The sequence below is a fragment of the Manacus candei genome, unplaced genomic scaffold (genome assembly GCF_025592945.1).
Source record: "Manacus candei isolate 608988 ecotype Guabito, Panama unplaced genomic scaffold, ASM2559294v1 h1tg000123l, whole genome shotgun sequence".
NCBI lineage: Eukaryota > Metazoa > Chordata > Aves > Passeriformes > Pipridae > Manacus > Manacus candei.
In genome coordinates, this window is record NW_026138171.1 from 235,634 (window position 1) to 257,462 (window position 21,829).

Genomic DNA, 21,829 nt, shown 5'->3' on the forward strand with positions numbered 1-21,829 from the left:
TTTATTTTTATTTTTGTTTTATTTTTTGTTTTATTTTTTATTTTTATGTTTTTGTTATTACTTTTTATTTTTATTTTTTGTTTTATTTTTGTCTTATTTTTTGTTTTATTTTTTGTTTTATTTTATGTTTTATTTTTTATGTTTTTATTTTTATTTTTTGGTTTATTTTTTGTTTTACTTTTTTTATTTTTGTTTTATTTTTTGGTTTATTTTTGGTTTATTTTTGTTTTATTTTTGTTTTATTTTTTCATTTTTTATGTATTTATTTTTACTTTTTATTTTTATTTTTTGTTTTATTTTTGTCTTATTTTTTGTTTTATTTTTGTCTTATTTTTTGTTTTATTTTTTATGGTATTTTTCGTTTTATTTTTCGTTTTATTTTTTCCTTTTATTTTTTCCTTTTATTTTTTCCTTTTATTTCCAGGCATTTTGGCTTGGATTTTCTGCCAGAAAACAACACTTTGGGGTTCAAGCATCTGGGAGACCCTCTGGAAACTACACTGTTTTTTGCCGACCTCTTGTTTCTCTTTACCTGAACTTCACTTTTCCCCCATCTCACAAAATATTTCCGTGTTTTCTGACCTCCCTTATGTTTTTATTTTTATTTTTTAGTTGTTTTTATTTGGTTTTTTTGTTTTATTTTTGTTTTATTTTTTATGTTTTTATTGTTATTTTTTGTTTTATTTTTGTTTTATTTTTTGTTTTATTTTTGTTTTATTTTTTCCTTTTATTTCTTGTTTTATTTTTGTTTTATTTTTTTATGTTTTTATTTTTACTTTTATTTTTATTTTTGTTTTATTTTTTGTTTTATTTTTGTTTTAATTTTTTTTATTTTTGTTTTATTTTTTGTCTTATTTTTGTTTAATTTTTTTGTATTCTTTGTTTTATTTTTTTATGTTTTTATTTTTACTTTTTATTTTTTGTCTTATTTTTTTGTTTTATTTTTGTTTTATTTTTTGTTTTATTTTTGTTTTATTTTTTGTTTTATTTTTTGTTTTATTTTTGTTTTATTTTTGTTTTATTTTTTGTTTTATTTTTTGTTTTATTTTTGTTTTATTTTTGTTTTATTTTTGTTTTATTTTTTTATGTTTTTAATTTTACTTTTTATTTTTATTTTTGTCTTATTTTTGTTTTATTTTTTGTTTTATTTTTGTTTTATTTTTTTATTCTTTGTTTTATTTTTGTTTTATTTTTTATGTTTTTATTTTTACTTTTTATTTTTATTTTTGTCTTATTTTTTATGTTTTTATTTTTACTTTTTATTTTTATTTTTGTCTTATTTTTTGTTTTATTTTTGTTTTATTTTTTGTAATTATAGTAATATCATTTAATAATATACAAATAATTAATAACACTTAAATGTGACTCGACAATGAAATATTAACTTAAATCATAAATTAAATTAAATCATAAATTAAATTAAATAAGAAATTAAATTAAATAAGCTCCAGGATGGGAGTTTTTCCTTCTTACCTGTGGCTCTGTAAGGTTTTGTTGTTTTTTTTTTCCCCAACAATAATAAAAGATATTATTTCTACCCAGATATTCCTTCTCCTTACAAACAGTGGGGCCACTGAATCTTCCTAATTTTTTTTTTCCTGAGCTGAAATCTCCTTTATTTGTGTGCTGGGAGTTGTAGGAATGGCTGGGAATTCCGAGGAGAGCAGGCAGGGAAGGGATTCCCAGGAAAGAGGGAAGGGAAGGGGGAAATCCTTTAATTTTTATTTTTATTTTTTGTTTTATTTTTGTTTTATTTTTTGTTTTATTTTATGTTTTTTGTTTTATTATTTTGTTTTATTTTTTGTCTTATTTTTTGTCTTATTTTTTGTCTTATTTTTTGTCTTATTTTTTGTCTTATTTTTTGTCTTATTTTTTGTCTTATTTTTTGTCTTATTTTTGTCTTATTCTTTGTTTTATTTTTTATGGTATTTTTCGTTTTATTTTTTCATTTTATTTTTTCATGTTATTTTTTCGTTTTATTTTTTCCTTTTATTTTTTCCTTTTATTTTTTTGTTTTATTTTTTCCTTTTATTTCCAGGCATTTTGGCTTGGATTTTCTGCCAGAAAACAACACTTTGGGGTTCAAGCATCTGGGAGACCCTCTGGAAACTACACTGTTTTTTGCCAACCTCTTGTTTCTGTTTACCTGAACTTCACTTTTCCCCCATCTCAGAAAATATTTCCGTGTTTTCTGACCTCCCTTATGTTTTTATTTTTATTTTTTAGTGGTTTTTTTGTTTATTTTTTGTTTTATTTTTTATGTTTTTATTTTTATTTTTTTTGTTTTATTTTTGTTTTAATTTTTTGTTTTATTTTTGTTTTATTTTTTGTTTTATTTTTTTATTTTTGTCTTATTTTTTGTTTTATTTTTTTTTTATTTTTTATTTTATGTTTTTGTTTTATTTTTTATGTTTTTATTTTTATTTTTTGTTTTATTTTTTGTTTTATTTTTGTTTTATTTTTTCTTTCATTTTTGTTTTATTTTTGTTTTATTTTTTGTTTTATTTTTGTTTCATTTTTGTTTTATTTTTGGTTTATTTTTTGTTTGTTTTTTGTTTTATTTTTTGTTTTATTTTTTGTTTTATTTTTGTTTTATTTTTTGTTTTATTTTTGTTTTATTTTTTGTTTTATTTTTGTTGTATTTTTGTTGTATTCTTTGTTTTATTTTTTTATGTTTTTATTTTTACTTTTTATTTTTATTTTTGTCTTATTTTTTTGTTTTATTTTTGTTTTATTTTTGTTTCATTTTTGGTTTATTTTTGGTTTATTTTTTGTTTGTTTTTTGTTTTATTTTTTGTTTTATTTTTTGTTTTATTTTTGTTTTATTTTTTGTTTTATTTTTGTCTTATTTTTTGTTTTATTTTTGTTTTATTTTTTGTTTTATTTTTATGTTTTTATTTTTACTTTTTATCTTTATTTTTGTCTTATTTTTTGTTTTATTTTTGTTTTATGTTTTTGTTTTATTTTTTGTTTTATTTTTGTTTTATTTTTTGTTTTATTTTTGTTTTATTTTTGTTTTATTTTTGTTTTATTCTTTGTTTTACTTTTTGTTTTATTTTTGTTTTATTTTTTGTTTGTTTTATTTTTGTTTTGGTTTTTGTTTTATTTTTGTTTTATTTTTGGTTTTATTTTTTGTTTTATTTTTGTTTTATTTTTTGTTTTATTTTTGTTTTATTCTTTGTTTTATTTTTTATGTTTTTATTTTTACTTTTTATTTTTATTTTTGTCTTATTTTTTGTTTTATTTTTGTTTTATTTTTTTTAATTATAGTAATATCATTTAATAATATACAAATAATTAATAACACTTAAATGTGACTCGACAATGAAATATTAACTTAAATCATAAATTAAATTAAATCATAAATTAAATTAAATAAGAAATTAAATTAAATAAGCTCCAGGACGGGAGTTTTTCCTTCTTACCTGTGGCTCTGCAAGGTTTTGTTGGTTTTTTTTCCCAACAATAATAAAAGATATTATTTCTACCCAGATATTCCTTCTCCTTACAAACAGTGGGGCCACTGAATCTTCCTAATTTTTTTTTTTTTCTGAGCTAAAATCTCCTTTATTTGTGTGCTGGGAGTTGTAGGAATGGCTGGGAATTCCGAGGAGAGCAGGCAGGGAAGGGATTCCCAGGAAAGAGGGAAGGGAAGGGGGAAATCCTGTAGGAAAATGGCCCCAAGGGGGTGTGGATACCCAACATTCCAAGGGAATGGTTGGAATTATAGTCTTGGAGGGGTTTTCCTGCCTTAATGATTCTGGGATTCTGTGTCGAGCCAGAGTTTAGGAATTTAGGAGATCCCACTTTTCCTTTCCTGGTCAAGTGGCCAAAACTTCTCTTTAGGGAAAAGGATCTTCCAGGAAATGGGAAATCCTGTAGGGAAATGGGAAATCCTCTAGGAAAATGGCCCTGAAATGGATTCCCAAATTCAGGGAATGGCCTGGAATGGGTGGATGTGGCCATTCCCAGGTCCCAGCAGGAATCCCATCCCTGGAGGGATTTTAAATCCCTGTGGATGTGGCATTTAGGGAGTGTTGGCCTTGGAGTGCTGGGAATGGTTGGAATGATGATCTCGGAGGGTTTTTTTCCTGCCTTAATGATTCTGGGATTCTGTGTCGAGCCAGAGTTTAGGAATTTAGGAGATCCCACTTTCCTGGTCAAGTGGCCAAAACTTCTCTTTAGGGAAAGGGATCTTCCAGGAAATGGGAAATCCTGTAGGGAAGTGGCCAATCCTCTAGGAAAATGGCCCCAAGGGGGGTGTGGATACCCACCATTCCAAGTTGGAATGATGATGTTGGAGGGTGTTTCCTGCCCTCATGGTTCTGGGATTCTGGGTTGAGCCGGTGTTTAAAACCACAACTCCTCGTTTTAATTCCTTTAAATTCCTTTAAATTCCTTTAAATTCCTCTAAATTCCTTTAAATTCCTTTGGGAATTGCTTTGGAGCTGCACCAACACCTCCCGATTGCGGATCCAATGGGAATTCATCCCATTCAGCCCCTTAACGAGGCATTTAGGAGTTGGATGGGGCTCAATTAGACTCGGCTGTTAAACCTGAGCTTAAGGATGTTTCCCATCCCCTCCACCTGCTCACACCTGGAATCTTTATCCCCCCTGGAAACATTTTCTCTCCCCCTCTTCCCTCCCTCCCTCCTTTCCCCCGAGCCGGCCTCTTCCTTCCCAAACATCCCAATTATTTTATCATCACTTTGTGCCCACGAGGGAAAAAAATCTTCAGGTGTTTTCCCTCCTCCCTTTCTCTCCCCCCCTCTTCCTTCCCACATTCCTAAAGCCCCATTCCCTCCTCTCTCCCAGCTGGAGAAGGGCTTGGAGGGGAGCGGCCCCTCCTCCCGCTTCCCATCTCCTGCTTCCCGGCGGAGTTTCCCTGGACGCTCATTCCCGGTTTTTGGGATAGGAGGGAGGCTCCGACAAGAGGCAGCTCTTCCCAGGTAAGATTCCCGACCTCCCGCATCCCGCTTATCCCTCTGTCTTGTCCGTCCAGGGATCGGCTTTTCCCGGTTTTTTTTTTCCTCCCCCTCTTCCCATTCTCGGGTTGGATTTCAGGGAAGCGTGGAGTGAAAGGAAAAAGGGATGAGGAGGGAGCAGCCCCCGGGATGCAAATGGGATTCCCATTCCCCCCATTCCCTGGGGGCTGTCTCTGAAGTGCCTGTAATGTCCCAAAAACTCCTGAAAGTGGGAATTTTTTGGGGGGGAATTCGCTCTTCCCGGGACTGGAGGTGGCTCAGGGAGAGGTGGTGAAGGAGAGTTTTCTGGGATCATGGAATATCCCGAGTTTGGGGAATGGTTGGAATGATGATCTTGGAGGGGTTTTCCTGTTTTAAGGATTCTGGGATTCTGGGTTGAGCCAGAGTTTAGGAATTTTGGAGATCCCGCTTTTCCTTTTCTGGTCATGTGGCCAAAATATGACTGCAGGAAAAGGGATCTCCCAGGAAATGGGAAATGCTGGAGGGAAAGGGGGGAATCTTGGAGGGAAATGGGGGAATCTTGGAGGGAAATGGGGGAATCTTGGAGGGAAATGGGAATGTCCTTGAGGGAAATGGGGAATCCTGGAGAAAAATGGGAATGTCCTGGAGGGAAATGCTGGAGAAAAACGGGAATGCTCTGGAGGGAAATGGGGAATGCTGGAGAAAAACGGGAATGTCCTGGAGGCAAATGGGAAATGCTGGAGAAAAATGGGAATGTCCTGGAGGCAAATGGGAAATGCTGGAGAAAAATGGGAATGTCCTGGAGGCAAATGCTGGAGAAAAATGGGAATGTCCTGGAGGGAAATGCTGGAGAAAAATGGGAATGTCCTGGAGGGAAATGGGAAATGCTGGAGAAAAATGGGAATGTCCTGGAGGGAAATGGGAAATGCTGGAGAAAAATGGGAATGTCCTGGAGGGAAATGGGAAATGCTGGAGGAAAATGGGAATGTGCTGGAGGAAAATGGGAATGTCCTGGAGGGAAATGGGAAATGCTGGAGAAAAATGGGAATGTCCTGGAGGGAAATGGGAAATGCTGGAGAAAAATGGGAATGTCCTGGAGGGAAATGGGAAATGCTGGAGAAAAATGGGAATGTCCTGGAGGCAAATGGGAAATGCTGGAGAAAAATGGGAATGTCCCGGAGGGAAATGGGGAAACTGAATTCCTGGAGCATCAATCCCTTCATATTTATTCACCAAACCAGCTTAAAATCCATATTTAAGGGATTCAGAGTGAATTCCATCTCCATGAAAATCGATTCAATCCATGAAAAAGAGGCTGTGAACTTTTCCCCCTTTTTTTTTTTTGAGGATTATTCCCCTCCAAGGAGGAACAACTCCTGTTTAATCCCATTTTTCCTGCCATTTTCCAGGTTTGGAAATGCCTTTATTGGGTTATTTTTGTCTTTTAAAAACGTTTTCCACGGAGGAAATTCCAGCTGAGCAGCAGGAATGGCCCCAAGCAGGTTTTTCCCCGGGAATATTTCGAAGCCAAAGGAGAAAAACGGGAATTTTCCCGCTGGCAAAGGATGTAAAAAATAACAGATGGAGCCTCAAACTGGCACCAATTATTGGAATTTCCTCCTGGCTCCTGAGTTTTCCTTAATTTGGGAATAACAGGCTGCTTTTGGGACCTCGTTGGAGCTGACAGTGCTTGTGAGCTCTTGGGATTTATTCCATCCTTGGGATTTATAACATCCTTAGGATTATTTATTCCATCCTTTCCCTCTTTGTGCCTTGAGCCCTTGGTTTGATTTGATGTTGGTTTGTTTTTTGTTTTATTTTTTGTTTTATTTTTGTTTGATTTTTTGTTTGATTTTTTGTTTGATTTTTTGTTTGAATTTTTGTTTGAATTTTTGTTTGAATTTTTGTTTGAATTTTTGTTTGAATTTTTGTTTGATTTTTTGTTTGATTTTTTGTTTGATTTTTTGGGGGGTTTTGTTTTATTTTTTGTTTTATTTTTTGTTTTATTTTTTGTTTTATTTTTTGTTTTATTTTTGTTTTACTTTTTTGTTTTACTTTTTTGTTTTACTTTTTTGTTTTACTTTTTTGTTTTACTTTTTTGTTTTACTTTTTTGTTTTACTTTTTTGTTTTACTTTTTTGTTTTACTTTTTTGTTTTACTTTTTTGTTTTACTTTTTTGTTTTACTTTTTTGTTTTACTTTTTTGTTTTACTTTTTTGTTTTACTTTTTTGTTTTACTTTTTTGTTTTACTTTTTTGTTTTACTTTTTTGTTTTACTTTTTTGTTTTACTTTTTTGTTTTACTTTTTTGTTTTACTTTTTTGTTTTACTTTTTTGTTTTACTTTTTTGTTTTACTTTTTTGTTTTACTTTTTTGTTTTACTTTTTTGTTTTACTTTTTTGTTTTACTTTTTTGTTTTACTTTTTTGTTTTACTTTTTTGTTTTACTTTTTTGTTTTACTTTTTTGTTTTACTTTTTTGTTTTACTTTTTTGTTTTACTTTTTTGTTTTACTTTTTTGTTGTTTTTTGTTGTTTTTTGTTTTACTTTTTTGTTTTATTTTTGTTGTTTTTTGTTTTATTTTTTGGTTTTTTTTTTGTTTTATGTTTTGTTTTATTTTTTGGGTTTTTTTATGGGGGTTTTGGTGGGGTTTTGTGGGGGTTTTGTTTTATTTTTTTTGTCTTATTTTTGTTTTATTTTTGGGGTTTTTTTTGTTTGTTTGTTTTAGTTTTATTTTTGTTTTATTTTTGTTTTATTTTTGTTTTATTTTTGTTTTATTTTTGTTTTATTTTTGTTTTATTTTTGTTTTATTTTTGTTTTATTTTTGTTTTATTTTTTGTTTTATTTTTTGTTTTATTTTTGTTTTATTTTTTGCTATATTTTTTGTTTTTGTTTTATTTTTTATGTTTGTGGTTTATTTTTGCTTTATTTTTGTTTTATTTTTTGTTTTATTTTTGTGGGGGTTTTGTGGGGGTTTTGTTTTATTTTTTATTTTTTGTCTTATTTTTGTTTCATTTTGGGGGGTTTTTTGTTTTATTTTTTATTTTTTCATTTTATTTTTTGTTTTATTTTTTGGTTTATTTTTTTGGTTTATTTTTAGGTTTTTTGTTTTATTTTTGTTTTATTTTTTGTTTTATTTTTGTTTTATTTTTGTTTTATTTTTTGTTTTATTTTTTGTTTTATTTTTTGTTTTATTTTTTGTTTTATTTTTTATGTTTGTGGTTTATTTTTGTATTATTTTTGTTTTATTTTTGTTTTATTTTTTTGTTTTATTTTTGTTTTATTTTTGTTTTATTTTTGTTTTATTTTTGTTTTATTTTTGTTTTATTTTTGTTTTATTTTTGTTTTATTTTTGTTTTATTTTTGTTTTATTTTTTGTTTTATTTTTGTGGGTTTTTTGTTTTATTTTTTGTTTTTGTCTAATTTTTGTCTTATTTTTTTATTTTTGGTTTTATTTTTGGTTTTATTTTTGGTTTTATTTTTGGTTTTATTTTTGGTTTTATTTTTGGTTTTATTTTTGGTTTTATTTTTGGTTTTGGTTTGTTTTGGGTTTTTTTGTTTTGTGTTTTTTGTTTTGTGTTTTTTGTTTTTGTTTTGGTTTTTGTTTTGGTTTTTGTTTTGGTGGGGTTTGTGTAGTTTTTTTGAGGGTTTTTTTTTGAGAGTTTTTTTGTGGTTTTTTGAAGTTTTTGGGGGGGTTGTTTTTTGTTTGTTTGCTTCTCTTTTTGGCCGGGTTTGGGGGCTTTTGGCGGTTTTTTTGTTTTTCTTTGTGATTTTTTGGGGAGTTTATTTTTGGGTTTTGGGGTATTTTGGGGGGGGATTGGGTTTTTTGTTTGTTTTTGGGGGGTTGGGATTTTTTATTTTGTTTTGGGGGGTTTTTTGGCTTTTTTGGTTTGGTTTTTTTGGGGGTTTTTTGTTTGTTTTTTTTTTGTCTTGGGGTGCTTGCTTTTGGGGGGTTTTGGGGGGGTTTGGGGTTTTTTTGGGGGTTTTTTGGGGGTTTTTGGGGGTTTTTTGGGTTTTTTGGGGGTTGTTTTTTTTTGGTTTTTTGTTTTTTTTTTTAACTTTTTTTGGGTTTTTTTGTTTTTTGGGGTTTTTTTGGGGAGTTTTGGGTTTTTTTGGGATTTTTTGGGGTTTTTTGGGGTTTTTTGGGGTTTTTTGGGGTTTTTTGGGGTTTTTTGGGGTTTTTTCGGGTTTTTTCGGGTTTTTTCGGGTTTTTTGGTTTTTTTGGTGGGTTTTGGGGTTTTTGGGGGTTTTGGGGTTTTTTTTGTTTTTAGGTTTTTTTAGGGTTTTTTTTTGGGGGGTTGGGTTTTTTTGGATTCTTTTGGGGTTTTTTGGGGGGGTTGTTTTGGGGGTTTTTTTGGTTTTTGAAGGGTTTTTTTGTGGTTTTTTTTGGTTTTTTGGGTTCTTTTGGGGTTTTTTTTGGTTTTTTGGGGGGTTTTTAGAGTTTTTTGGATTTTTTGTGGGGTTTTTTTGGGTTTTTCTTGGTTTTTGGTGTTTTTTTTGTTTTTTGGGAGGTTTGGGTTTTCTGGTTTTTTGGGAAACACTTGGGGATTTTTTTGGTTTCTTTTTTTGGGGGGTTCTGTTGTTTTTTGGCAGGTTTTGGGGGCTTTGGGGGTTTTTTTGTGGGTCCTTTTGGGGGGGTTGGAGGGTTTTGTTGTTGTTTTGGGGGCTTTTTTGTTGGTTTTTTTTTGGATTTCTGTTTTTTTTTGTTTTGGGGGGTTTTTTTGGTTGTTGTTTTTGGGGAGGTTTTTTTGGTTGTTTTTTGAGGGTTTTTTTGGTTGCAGTTTTTTGGGTGGTTTGGGGGGTTTTTTGGGGTGTTTAGGGTTTTTTGTTTTTTTGTTTGTTTGGGGTGTTTTTTGGAGGTTTTTTATGGCGTTTATTTTTTTGGAGAGGGGTTTTTTTGGTGGTTTTTTTGGGGGTTTTTTGGGTGTTTTTGGGTTTTTTTGTTCTTTGGGGTTTTTGGGGGGTTTTTTGGTTTTTCTTTCTTTTTTTTTGGTTTTTTTTGGGTTTTTTGGGCTTTTTTTGTTTTTGGGGTTTTTTTGGGGTTTTTTGGGGTTTTTTGGGGGTTTTTTTGGGTTTTTTTGGGTTTTTTGGGAATTTTTGGGAATTTTGGGGGGGTTTTGGGGGGTTTGGGGAGTTTTGGGGGGTTTTGGGGGTTTTGGGGGGGGTTTTGGGGGTTTTTTGGGTTTTTTTGGGGGGGTTTTTGGTTTTTTTGGGTTTTTTAGGGTTTTTTTAGGGTTTTTTTTTGGGGGGGTTGGGTTTTTTTGGGTTCTTTTGGGTTTTTGGGGTTTTTTTGGGGGGTTCTTTTGGGTTTTTTTTGGTTTTTTGGGGGGGTTTTAGAGTTTTTTGGATTTTTTGTGAGTTTTTTTGGTTTTTTTTTGGTTTTGGGGCGTTTTTTATTTGTTTTTTGGGAGGTTTGGGTTTTCTGTTTTTTGGGAGATATTTGTGGATTTTTTTGGTTTCTCTTTTTGGGGGTTTTTGTTGTTTATTGGGAGGTTTTGGGGGCTTTGGGGGTTTTTTTTGTGGTTTGTTTGGGAGGGTTAGAGGTTTTTGTTGTTGTTTTGGGGGGGGTTGTTGTTGTTGTTTGGGGTTCTGGTTTTTTTTTGTTTTGGAGGTTTTTTTTGATTGTTTTTTGAGGGGTTTTTTGGGGTGTTTAGGGTTTTTTGGTTTTCTGTTTGTTTGGGGTGGTTTTTTATGGTATTTTATGGTGTTTATTTTTTTGGAGAGGGGTTTTTTTGGTGGGTTTTTGGGGGTTTTTTTGGTGGGGTTTTGTGGGTTTTTGGTGGGTTTTTTGGTGGGTTTTTTTGGTGGTTTACTTTATTTTTACTTGATTTTTACTTGACTTTTTTTTACTTGATTTTTTTTACTTGATTTTTTTTTACTTGATTTTTTTTACTTGTTTTTTTTACTTGATTTTGTTTTACTTGATTCTGTTTTACTGGATTTTTGTTTACTGGATTTTTGTTTACTGGATTTTTGTTTACTGGATTTTTGTTTACTGGATTTTTGTTTACTGGATTTTTTTTTCCTGGATTTTTTTCCTTGATTTTTTTCCTTGATTTTTTTCCTTGATTTTTTTCCTTGATTTTTTTCCTTGATTTTTTCCTTGATTTTTTTCCTTGATTTTTTTCCTTGATTTTTTTTCCTTGATTTTTTTCCTTGATTTTTTTCCTTGATTTTTTTCCTTGATTTTTTTCCTTGATTTTTTTCCTTGATTTTTTTCCTTGATTTTTTTCCTTGATTTTTTTCCTTGATTTTTTTCCTTGATTTTTTTCCTTGATTTTTTCCTTGATTTTTTTCCTTGATTTTTTTCCTTGATTTTTTTCCTTGATTTTTTCCTTGATTTTTTTCCTTGATTTTTTTCCTTGATTTTTTTCCTTGATTTTTTCCTTGATTTTTTTCCTTGATTTTTTTCCTTGATTTTTTTCCTTGATTTTTTTCCTTGATTTTTTTCCTTGATTTTTTTCCTTGATTTTTTTCCTTGATTTTTTTCCTTGATTTTTTTCCTTGATTTTTTTCCTTGATTTTTTCCTTGATTTTTTTCCTTGATTTTTTCCTTGATTTTTTTTCCTTGATTTTTTTTTACTTCATTTTTTTTACTTCATTTTTTTACTTCATTTTTTTTACTTCAGTTTTTCCTTGATTTTTTTTTCCTTGATTTTTTTCCTTGATTTTTTTTACTTCATTTTTTTACTTCATTTTTTTACTTCATTTTTTACTTCATTTTTTCCTTGATTTTTTTACTTCATTTTTTTTACTTCATTTTTTTTACTTCATTTTTTTTACTTCATTTTTTTTACTTCATTTTTTACTTCATTTTTTTCCTTCAATTTTTTCCCTTCATTTTTTTTTCCTTCTTTTTTTTCCTTCATTTTTTTTCCTTCATTTTTTTTTTGCTTCCTCATCTTTTATCACCAATATTCCCATTTAGGCTTTAATTTCCTCACGTTGTTGCCCAGAAAAGGGAAAAATTCTGAGGGAGCAAAGCTGAGCATTCCCCAGGATGGGCAAAGAGGAAGGAATTCCGGGATTTATGGACTTCAATGCCAATATTTTTAAACCAAGATGAGCTGGGGAAAAACTCCTCTTCCCACCCCAAACCTGCAGCTATAAATCCTCTTTTTTCCCTGCAGATGAACAACTTCCCAGGCTCTGGGCTGATCCCAGGAATCCAGAGGGAGCTTCTTCCCAAGGGAAATGTTGCTGTGTGCCCAGATCCTGGTGCTGGCCCTGGCTGGGGTGTCCTACAGAGCTGGGACTGCCCATGAAGGTGTGGAAAAGTGGGATACTGGGAATGCAGCACCTTGGGGGGGTGATGGGACACATCAGGGAGGAAAAGGCCTTTTCCAAGGAGCTTGTGCCATGGATACACCCATGGATGATCCCAGGGTGGAGCTGAGTGGTGCTGCCTTTGATTTCTCCATAGGATCCTTTAAATTGGGATTATGTGGATAACAGAGCACCTGAGCTGGTCTCAAAAGGCAGGGATTAGGATTTCTGGGAAATCAGGGCTCTGCTCCTTTTCCTGCCTCTGATCCTGCTCCTGGCATGGATGCACCCATGGATACACCCATGGATATTCTCAGGATGGAGCTGCAGTGCTGCTGCCTTTGACTTTTCCACAGGATCCTTTTAATTGGGATTATGTGGATAACGGAGCACCTGGGCTGGTCTCAAAAATCAGGGATTAGGATTTCTGGGAATTCAGGGCTCTGCTCCTTTTCCTGCCTCTGATCCAGCTCCTGGCATGGATATACCCATGGATACACCCATGGATGATCCCAGGATGGAGCTGAGTGGTGCTGCCTTTGACTTTTCCATAGGATCCTTTTAATTGGGATTATGTGGATAACAGAGCACCTGAGCTGGTTCTAAAAGGCAGGGATTAGGATTTCTGGGAAATCAGGGCTCTGCTCACTTTCCTGCCTCTCATCCTGCTCCTGGCATGGATACACCCATGGATACACCCATGGATGATCCCAGGGTGGAGCTGAGTGGTGCTGCCTTTGACTTTTCCATAGGATCCTTTAAATTGGGATTATGTGGATAACGGAGCACCTGGGCTGGTCCCAAAAATCAGGGATTAGGATTTCTAGGAAATCAGGGCTCTGCTCCTTTTCATGCCTCTGATCCTGCTCCTGGCATGGATGCATGAAAACGAGGAATTAGGGGGAATTAAGGACAACAAATTCTGTTGCTCTGGGAAGCCCCTGATTACCCACAAGCCCCATCCAACCTGGCCTGGGATAATTCCAGGGATCCAGGGGCATCTCAGAGGGGAAAATTTTCCTGGGTGAGAACATGAAAATGAGGAATTAGGAGGAAATGAATCCTGTTGCTGTGGGAAGCTCCTGATTATCCACTTTATCCCACCTCTGCCTCTCTTCCCTCGCTGTGGAATCCCGGGGGCTCGCGGGTCTCCGGGGGGAGTTTTCCTGCTCCCTGGCTCATTCCAAGGGGTGGGATGAGCCTCCCTGCCCCTCTCCTCCCTCTCAGCCTGCAGGACAGCAGAGCTGGCCGACGTTCTGTTCCTCGTGGGACAATCCCAGGGCGCGGGCAGGGAGAGCTCCCGGCTGCTCCGGGACTTGGTCGGCAGCACGGCGCGTTCCTTGGAGAACCCGGGAACGGGGAAAGGAGGGATCCGGCTGGGAGTGGCTCTCTACGGGGAGGAACCGAGGTGGGTCAGTCCTTCCTCCCCTTCCAGCAGCTCCTGTGGGGTTCCTACAGCCCTGGAACCCTCTGTGGCCAACCATGACCCCATGGTTGAGTTCCTGAGCAAGGGTTCAACCTCTTGAGCTGAGGGTTCAACACTTAGACCACCAGCACCTCGAGATGCTTGGCCACAGAGGAACCAAGGTGGGTCAGTCCTTCCTTCACCATCACCAGCTCCTGTGGGGTTCCTACAGCCCTACAACCTCATGTGGGCAACCATGTCCCCGTGGTTCAAGAGTTGAACCCTCACCAATGTCACCAGCACCTCGAGGTGCTTGGCCATGGGGAGGAACCAAGGTGGGTCCATCCTTCCTCCCCCTCCAGCAGCTCCTGTGGGGTTCCTACAGCCCTGGAACCCTCTGGGGGCAACCATGGCTTGAGTTCTGGAGCAAGGGTTGAGTTTATGAGTGGGGTTCAACCACCAGCACCTCGAGGTGCTTGGTCACAGGAAGGAACCGAGGTGGGTCCATCCTTCCTTCCTTTCCAGCAGCTCCTGCGGGGTTCCTACAGCTCCATAACTCAAAATGGGCAAAAATGTCCCCATGGTTCAAGAGTTCAACCCTCAGATCCTACAGGTGCTTGGCCACAGGGAGGAACCAAGGTGGGTCTGTCCTTCCTCCCCCTCCAGCAGCTCCTGTGGGGTTCCTGCAGCCCTGTAACCTCATGTGAGCAACCATGTCCCCATGGGTCTAGAGTTCAACCCTCTGACCCTACAGGTTTTGGCCACGGGGAGGAACCAAGGAGGGCCAGTCCTTTCTCCACCATCACCAGCTCCTGTAGGTTTCCTACAGCCCCATAACTCAAAATGGGCAAAAATGTCCCCATGCCTCAAGAGTTCAACCCTCAAAACCACCAGCACCTTGAGGTGCTTGGCCATGGGGATAAACCAAGGTGGGTCCATCCTTCCTCCACCTCCAGCAGCTCCTGTGGGGTTCCTACAGCCCCATAACTCAAGATGGGCAACAGTGTCCCCATGGTTGAGTTCTTGAGTAAGGGTTCAACCACCAGCACCTCGAGGTGCTTGGTCATGTGGAGGAACCAAGGCGGGTCAGTCCTGTCTCCCCTTCCAGTTCCTGTAGGGTTCCTGCAGCCCTATAACTCAAGATGGGCAACAATGTCCCCATGGTTGAGTTCTTGAGTAAGGGTTTAACCCTCACCAATGTCACCAGCACCTCGAGGTGCTTGGCCATGGGGAGGAACCAAGGTGGGTCAGTCCTTTCTTCAGCTCAGCTCCTGTGGGGTTTCTACAGCCCTGGAACCCTCTGTGGCCAACCATGACCCCATGATTGGGGTTCCTGAGCAAGGGTTCAACCTCTTGAGCTGAGGGTTCAACCCTCAGCACCACCAGCACCTCGAGGTGCTTGGCCACAGAGAGGAACCAAGGTGGGTCAGTCCTGTCTCCACCTCCAGCAGCTCCTGTGGGATTCCTACAGTCCGATAAGTCCAGATGGCCAACCAGTTCAAGAGTTGAACCCTCACCAATGTCACCAGCACCTCGAGGTGCTTGGCCACAGAGAGGAAGCTAGGTGGGTCCATCCTTCCTTCCCTTCCAGCAGCTCCTGTAGGGTTCCTACAGCCCCATAACTCAAGATGGGCAACAATGTCCCCATGGTTGAGTTCTTGAGTAAGGGTTCAACCACCAGCACCTTGAGGTGCTTGGTCATGTGGAGGAACCAAGGTGGGTCACTCCTGTCTCCCCTTCCAGTTCCTGTAGGGTTCCTGCAGGGTTCCTGCAGCCCTATAACTCCAGATGAGCAACAATGTCCCCATGGTTGAGTTCTTGAGTAAGGGTTCAACCCTCACCAATGTCACCAGCACCTCGAGGTGCTTGGCCATGGGGAGGAACCAAGGTGGGTCAGTCCTTTCTTCAGCTCAGCTCCTGTGGGGTTCCTACAGCCCCATAACTCAAGATGGGCAACCATGTCCCCATGGTTGAGTTCCTGAGCAAGGGTTCAACCTCTTGAGCTGAGGGTTCAACCCTCAGCACCACCAGCACCTCGAGGTGCTTGGCCACAGAGAGGAACCAAGGTGGGTCAGTCCTGTCTCCACCTCCAGCAGCTCCTGTGGGGTTCCTACAGCCCTGTAAGTCCACATGTCCAACCATGTCTCCATGGCTCCAGAGCTGACCCATCCCCATCCTCTCGAGGTGCTCGCCCTGCCCCGGAAGCTCTGGAGGCCAGGAAGGATGGAGTCCATCCCGACTCCAAGAAGTTCCCCAGTCCCCAAATTTGGGATTCCTGGTTTTGGTCGTATTGGGGTTTTAGGATCACGGGGCTCTGGGGCTCATTCCCTGCGCTCCCTGGGGTGGAGAGGGGAATGGAATCCTGGAATCACGGCAGGGTTGGGGTTGGAAGGGATGTTAAAGCTCATCCAGTTCCAACCCCAACACCTCCCACTATCCCAGGTTGCTCCAACCCGGCATTGGACACTTCCAGGGATCCAGAGGCAGCCACAGCTTCTCTGGGAAATCCATTCCAGCCCCTCCCCACCCTCCCAGCCAGCAATTCCTTCCCAATATCCCATCCAGCCCTACTCTCTGGCACTGGGAAGCCATTCCCTGTGTCCTGTCCCTCCATCCCTTGTCCCAGATCCCTCTCCAGCTCTCCTGGAGCCCCTTTAGGCCCTGCAAGGGGCTCCAAGGACTCTGTGGCCCCATTTGGAACTGGAATTTGGGGGTGGGCTGTGCCAGGAGCATCCAGAGCTTTGTTTTTCCTCCTGGATGCAGCATTTCCCTTGGCTGGGAATGGTTAAGCTGGAGAGAGACCTGGAAGCACCGAGGGTGGATCCTAAACCCCCTCATTTCTGAAAATCCTGGAATGGTTTGAGTTGGAAGGGAATTTAAAGCCCATCCACTTCCAACCCCAGGGACACCTCCCACTATCCCAGGTTGCTCCAACCCGGCCTTGGACACTTCCAGGGATCCAGGGGCAGCCACACCTTCTCTGGGAAAACGCCAACTAAAGATCCACGTTATCGCTGCTCGTTCCCTTATTCCTTATCCTCGCTGCGTTTCCTCGCTCCTTATCCCGCCATTCCTCATTCCCAGGATGAGCATCGAGCTCACAGACCCCACGGCCGTCAGGGAAAAGCTGGCTGGAATTCCGGATCCATCCCTGGGAGGCGGCAGCCTGAGGACGGGAACAGCCCTGGCCTTTGCCACCCGGATCCTGTCCCGGCCGGACACGCGGAGAGAGGAGGCGGCAAAGGTGGGATATCCCTGGGAATTCCAGAGGGTGGAGGGGGCAGGCATCTCACCTCCAGCTCCGTTATCCCAAGGTGTGGAATCTACCTTCTCCTTCCCTCCGAGACCCACACGGAGTCAGTGTGGCCTGTTTGGAGTCCCAGAGCTGGAAGTTGTTTAAAGTCTGGGAATGCTGTGCTGGAAGTAGTGGAAGGTCTGGGAATGCTGATTGGGAAGAAGTGGAAGGTCTGGGATTGCTGAGCTGGAAGCAGTGGAAGGTCTGGAAATGCTGATGGGGAAGTAGTGGAAGGTCTGGGAATGCTGAGCTGGAAGTAGTGGAAGGTCTGGGAATGCTGAGCTGGAAGTAGTGGAAGCTCTGGGAACGCTGAGCTGGAAGTAGTGGAAGGTCTGGGAATGCTGAGCTGGAAGGAGTGGAAGGTCTGGGAATGCTGATTGGGAAGCGGTGGAAGGTCTGGGAATGCTGATTGGGAAGCGGTGGAAGGTCTGGGAATGCTGATTGGGAAGCGGTGGAAGCTCTGGGAATGCTGATTGGGAAGCGGTGGAAGCTCTGGGAATGCTGATTGGGAAGCGGTGGAAGCTCTGGGAATGCTGATTGGGAAGCGGTGGAAGCTCTGGGAATGCTGATTGGGAAGCGGTGGAAGGTCTGGGAATGCTGAGCTGGAAGTAGTGGAAGGTCTGGGAATGCTGAGCTGGAAGTAGTGGAAGGTCTGGGAATGCTGAGCTGGAAGTAGTGGAAGCTCTGGGAATGCTGAGCTGGAAGTAGTGGAAGCTCTGGGAATGCTGAGCTGGAAGTAGTGGAAGGTCTGGGAATGCTGAGCTGGAAGTAGTGGAAGCTCTGGGAATGCTGAGCTGGAAGTAGTGGAAGGTCTGGGAATGCTGAGCTGGAAGTAGTGGAAGCTCTGGGAATGCTGAGCTGGAAGTAGTGGAAGCTCTGGGAATGCTGAGCTGGAAGTAGTGGAAGCTCTGGGAATGCTGAGCTGGAAGTAGTGGAAGCTCTGGGAATGCTGAGCTGGAAGTAGTGGAAGCTCTGGGAATGCTGAGCTGGAAGTAGTGGAAGCTCTGGGAATGCTGAGCTGGAAGTAGTGGAAGCTCTGGGAATGCTGAGCTGGAAGTAGTGGAAGCTCTGGGAATGCTGAGCTGGAAGTAGTGGAAGCTCTGGGAATATTCCTCTGGAATTAGTGGAAGGTCTGGGAATGATGACTGGGAAGTAGGGGAAGGTCTGAGATCACTGAGTTGGATTCCTGAGTTGGACATAGTTTCAGCTGGATCCTGAACTGTGTCCTCTGGATCCCATGGGAAGGGTGAGGCTGGATCCTGCAATGCCTGGAATGCAGTGCTGGGACACAGGCAGAGCTCCTGGAAGCCGATTCCCTGGGAATTATCCTGGAGGTGTTGGGTCCTCACGGGATTTAATCTCAGGACAGGAATTCCATCCAAAGCCTGGCTCCCAGTGGGAAATCCTCAGGAATTCCTCATGTTCCCCTTTTCTTCCCTGGTTTGTCCTCCCCCAATTCCTGCAGGTGGTTGTTTTGATCACGGATGGGAAATCCAGCGATTCCGTGGAAGCCGAAGCCCAGGCCCTGCAGGATCTGGGGGTGACGGTGTTTGCTGTGGGTATGTATGGATCCATGGAATACTGATCCATGGAAAACTGTGTGTGCACCAGCACTCCACTCCCTGCGGAATATTCCTCAGGCACAAACCCCCCTTCCTGCGAAAAATTGCTGGATCCTGAAATGTCTCTGGATCCAATGGGAAGGGTGAGGCTGGATCCTGGAATGTCTCCTCTATATCCAATGGGAAGGATGAGTTTGGATCCTAAACTGTCTCCTCTGGATCCAGTGGGAAGGGTGAGGCTGGATCCAATGGGAAGGGTGAGGATGGATCCTGGAATGTCTCCTCTATATCCAATGGGAAGGGTGAGGCTGGATCCTGAACTGTCTCCTCTGGATCCAATGGGAAGGGCGAGGCTGGATCCTGAAATGTCTCCTCTGGATCCAAAGGGAAGGATGAGGCTGGATCCTGGAATGTCTCCTCTATATCCAATGGGAAGGATGAGTTTGGATCCTAAACTATCTCCTCTGGATCCAATGGGAAGGGTGAGGCTGGATCCTAAAATGTCTCTGGATTCAATGGGGAGGGTGAGGATGGATCCTGAAATGTCTCCTGTGGATCCAATGGGAAGGGTGAGGCTGGATCCTGAAATGTCTCCTCTGGATCCAATGGGAAGGATGAGGCTGGATCCTGGAATGTCTCCTCTATATCCAATGGGAAGGATGAGTTTGGATCCTAAACTATCTCCTCTGGATCCAATGGGAAGGGTGAGGATGGATCCTAAACTCTCTCCTCTGGATCCAATGGGAAGGGTGAGGATGGATCCTGAACTGTCTCCTCTGGATCCAATGGGAAGGGTGAGGCTGGATCCTGGAATGTCTCCTCTGTATCCAAAGGGAAGGATGAAGCTGGATCCTAAAATGTCTCTGGATTCAATGGGAAGGGTGAGGCTGGATCCTGAAATGGCTCCTGTGGATCCAATGGGAAGGGTGAGGCTGGATCCTAAAATGTCTCCTCTATATCCAATGGGAAGAGTGAGGCTGGATCCTGAACTGTCTCCTCTGGATCCAACAGGAAGGATGAGTTTGGATCCTGCCCTGCTCCTTTTCACTCCCCACCCCAAGAGACCTTTACACCTCTCATTCCATCAGCACCCACATTCCCGTGGAATCTCTTCTACCCCTCTGGAGAACACCTTTCCCTCTTTTCCTATATGGAAGAGGCTTCCTCTTCCTCCCCCATCCAGCCAGAGCCCCCATTCCTTGCCCCATTCCTCCTCCACAAGCACCACAACTCCAAAATCCACGTCCAGCTCCACGTCCACCATGTTCTTCCTCCTTCCCGCTTCCCGACCTGCTCCATGGGCGCTGTTTGACAGCCTCCTTCCCCCCTTTTTTCCTCCCCTTAGGAATCAAGGATGCTGACAGGAAGGAGCTGAGCGGGATCGCCTCGGAGCCGGCGGCGGAGCACGTGCTCCACGTGGAGGATTTCCAACTGCTCCCTTCCGTGGGCCCCAAACTCTCCCGGAGGCTTTGCTTCGTCGCCTCGGAGCCACCACGGCCTGTCAAGACCACGCAAGGTGTGTCCAGGTTTTCCCTTCATCCCGCTTTCCGTGTGCCCCTTCCCGGCCCCTGGAAGTGCCTCCAAAGAGATGGAGTTCCCGCATCCCTTCCGTTCGTTGCGACGGAGCTTTAGGGGTTGGATGATCCCAGAGGAGCAGATTCCAGATCCAATCCCTGCTTTGGGATTGTGGTTCTCCGGGTCTTGTGGCTGCTTCTCCATGGTTTGTTTAGTGATTCCGGATCCTGGGAATGGGCTGGATCAAACCAAAGGAGCGGCCACGGGCTGGGCCAGCAGTGGGGGGTTTTGTCACGGGATTATTCCGTGAACTCTGGGTCAAGAGGTCTCCAAAGAGGTCTCCAAAGAGGTCTCCAAAGAGATTTCCAGGAGATGAGGTCTCCAAAGAGATTTCCAGGAGATGAGGCCTCCCGAGAGACCTCCGAAGGGAAGAGGCCTCCCGAGAGACCTCCAGAGGGAAGAGGCCTCCCGAGAGACCTCCAGAGGGAAGAGGCCTCCCGAGAGACCTCCAGAGGGAAGAGGCCTCCAGAGAGATCTCCAAAGGGAAGAGGCCTCCAGAGAGATCTCCAAAGGGAAGAGGCCTCCAGAGAGATCTCCAAAGGGAAGAGGCCTCCAGAGAGATCTCCAAAGGGAAGAGGCCTCCAGAGAGATCTCCAAAGGGAAGAGGTCTCCAGAGAGATCTCCAAAGGGATGAGGTCTCCAAAGAGATCTCCGGGAGATGAGATCTCCAAAGGGAAGAGATCTCCGGGAGATGAGATCTCCAAAGGGATGGGATCTTGACTTCATCCATGAACTTCCCATGGTCCAAACCAAAGCCCTTCCCTTTCTTCTCTGGCAGCTGAGAAGATCCTGGGCCCTCGGGACCTGCGGGTGAGCGAACACGGTCACAGCTCCCTGCGGCTCACCTGGATTCCAGCCACCGGGAAGGTGATGGGATATCGTGTCCGTGTCCATCCCCTGCTGCCCTTGGGGCAGCCGGATCCAGAGGAGCAGCGGGAGGTGGGCGAAGTTCCCGTCAGGCAGAGCAACAGTTGGAGTTCCCGGGGTTGGGTGGGAGTTCCCGGGGTTGGGTAGGAATTCCCAGGGTTGAGTTCCCAATGATTAGGTGGAGTTCCCAGGGTCGGGGTGGGAGTTCCCAGGGTCGGGGTGGGAGTTCCCAGGGTCGGGGTGGGAGTTCCCAGGGTCGGGGTGGGAGATCCCAGGGTCGGGGTGGGAGATCCCAGGGTCGGGGTGGGAGATCCCAGGGTCGGGGTGGGAGATCCCAGGGTCGGGGTGGGAGATCCCAGGGTCGGGGTGGGAGATCCCAGGGTCGGGGTGGGAGTTCCCAGGGTCAGGGTGGGAGATCCCAGGGTCGGGGTGGGAGATCCCAGGGTCGGGGTGGGAGATCCCAGGGTCGGGGTGGGAGATCCCAGGGTCGGGGTGGGAGTTCCCAGTGCTGAGTTCCCAATGATTAGGTGGAGTTCCCAGTGTGGGGTTGGAGTTCCCAGTGTGGGGTTGGAGTTCCCAGTGTTGGGTCGGAGTTCCCAGTGTTGAGTTCTCAATTACTAGGTTGAGTTCCCAGTGTTGGTTTTCTGTTCCCAATGTGGGGTCAGTGTTCCCAGTGTCCCTTCCCAAACCTTCTCAAACCTTCCCCGTTTCCCTCTCCCTTGCCCCTTTCCCTCTCCCTTGCCCCTTTCCCTCTCCCTTGCCCCTTTCCCTCTCCCTTGCCCCTTTCCCTCTCCCTTGCCCCTTTCCCTCTCCCTTGCCCCTTTCCCTCTCCCTTGCCCCTTTCCCTCTCCCTTGCCCCTTTCCCTCTCCCTTGCCCCTTTCCATCTCCCTTGCCCCTTTCCATCTCCCTTGCCC

The 21,829-nt window shown here is 41.5% G+C and overlaps 1 protein-coding gene across 1 annotated transcript in view; it reads left to right on the top strand.

The window, feature by feature from the left end:
• The first annotated feature begins 12,138 nt into the window (after positions 1-12,138).
• The window catches only part of LOC127462239 (collagen alpha-1(VII) chain-like), a 142,766-nt gene continuing 133,075 nt past the window's right edge, over positions 12,139-21,829 (top strand). Inside the window, exons 1-6 of the mRNA XM_051770693.1 lie at positions 12,139-12,211; positions 13,438-13,618; positions 16,700-16,859; positions 18,376-18,469; positions 19,818-19,988; positions 20,826-20,986. Of these exons, the coding sequence (XP_051626653.1) occupies positions 12,139-12,211; positions 13,438-13,618; positions 16,700-16,859; positions 18,376-18,469; positions 19,818-19,988; positions 20,826-20,986 (840 nt within the window). The remainder of the gene's footprint in view (positions 12,212-13,437; positions 13,619-16,699; positions 16,860-18,375; positions 18,470-19,817; positions 19,989-20,825; positions 20,987-21,829) is intronic.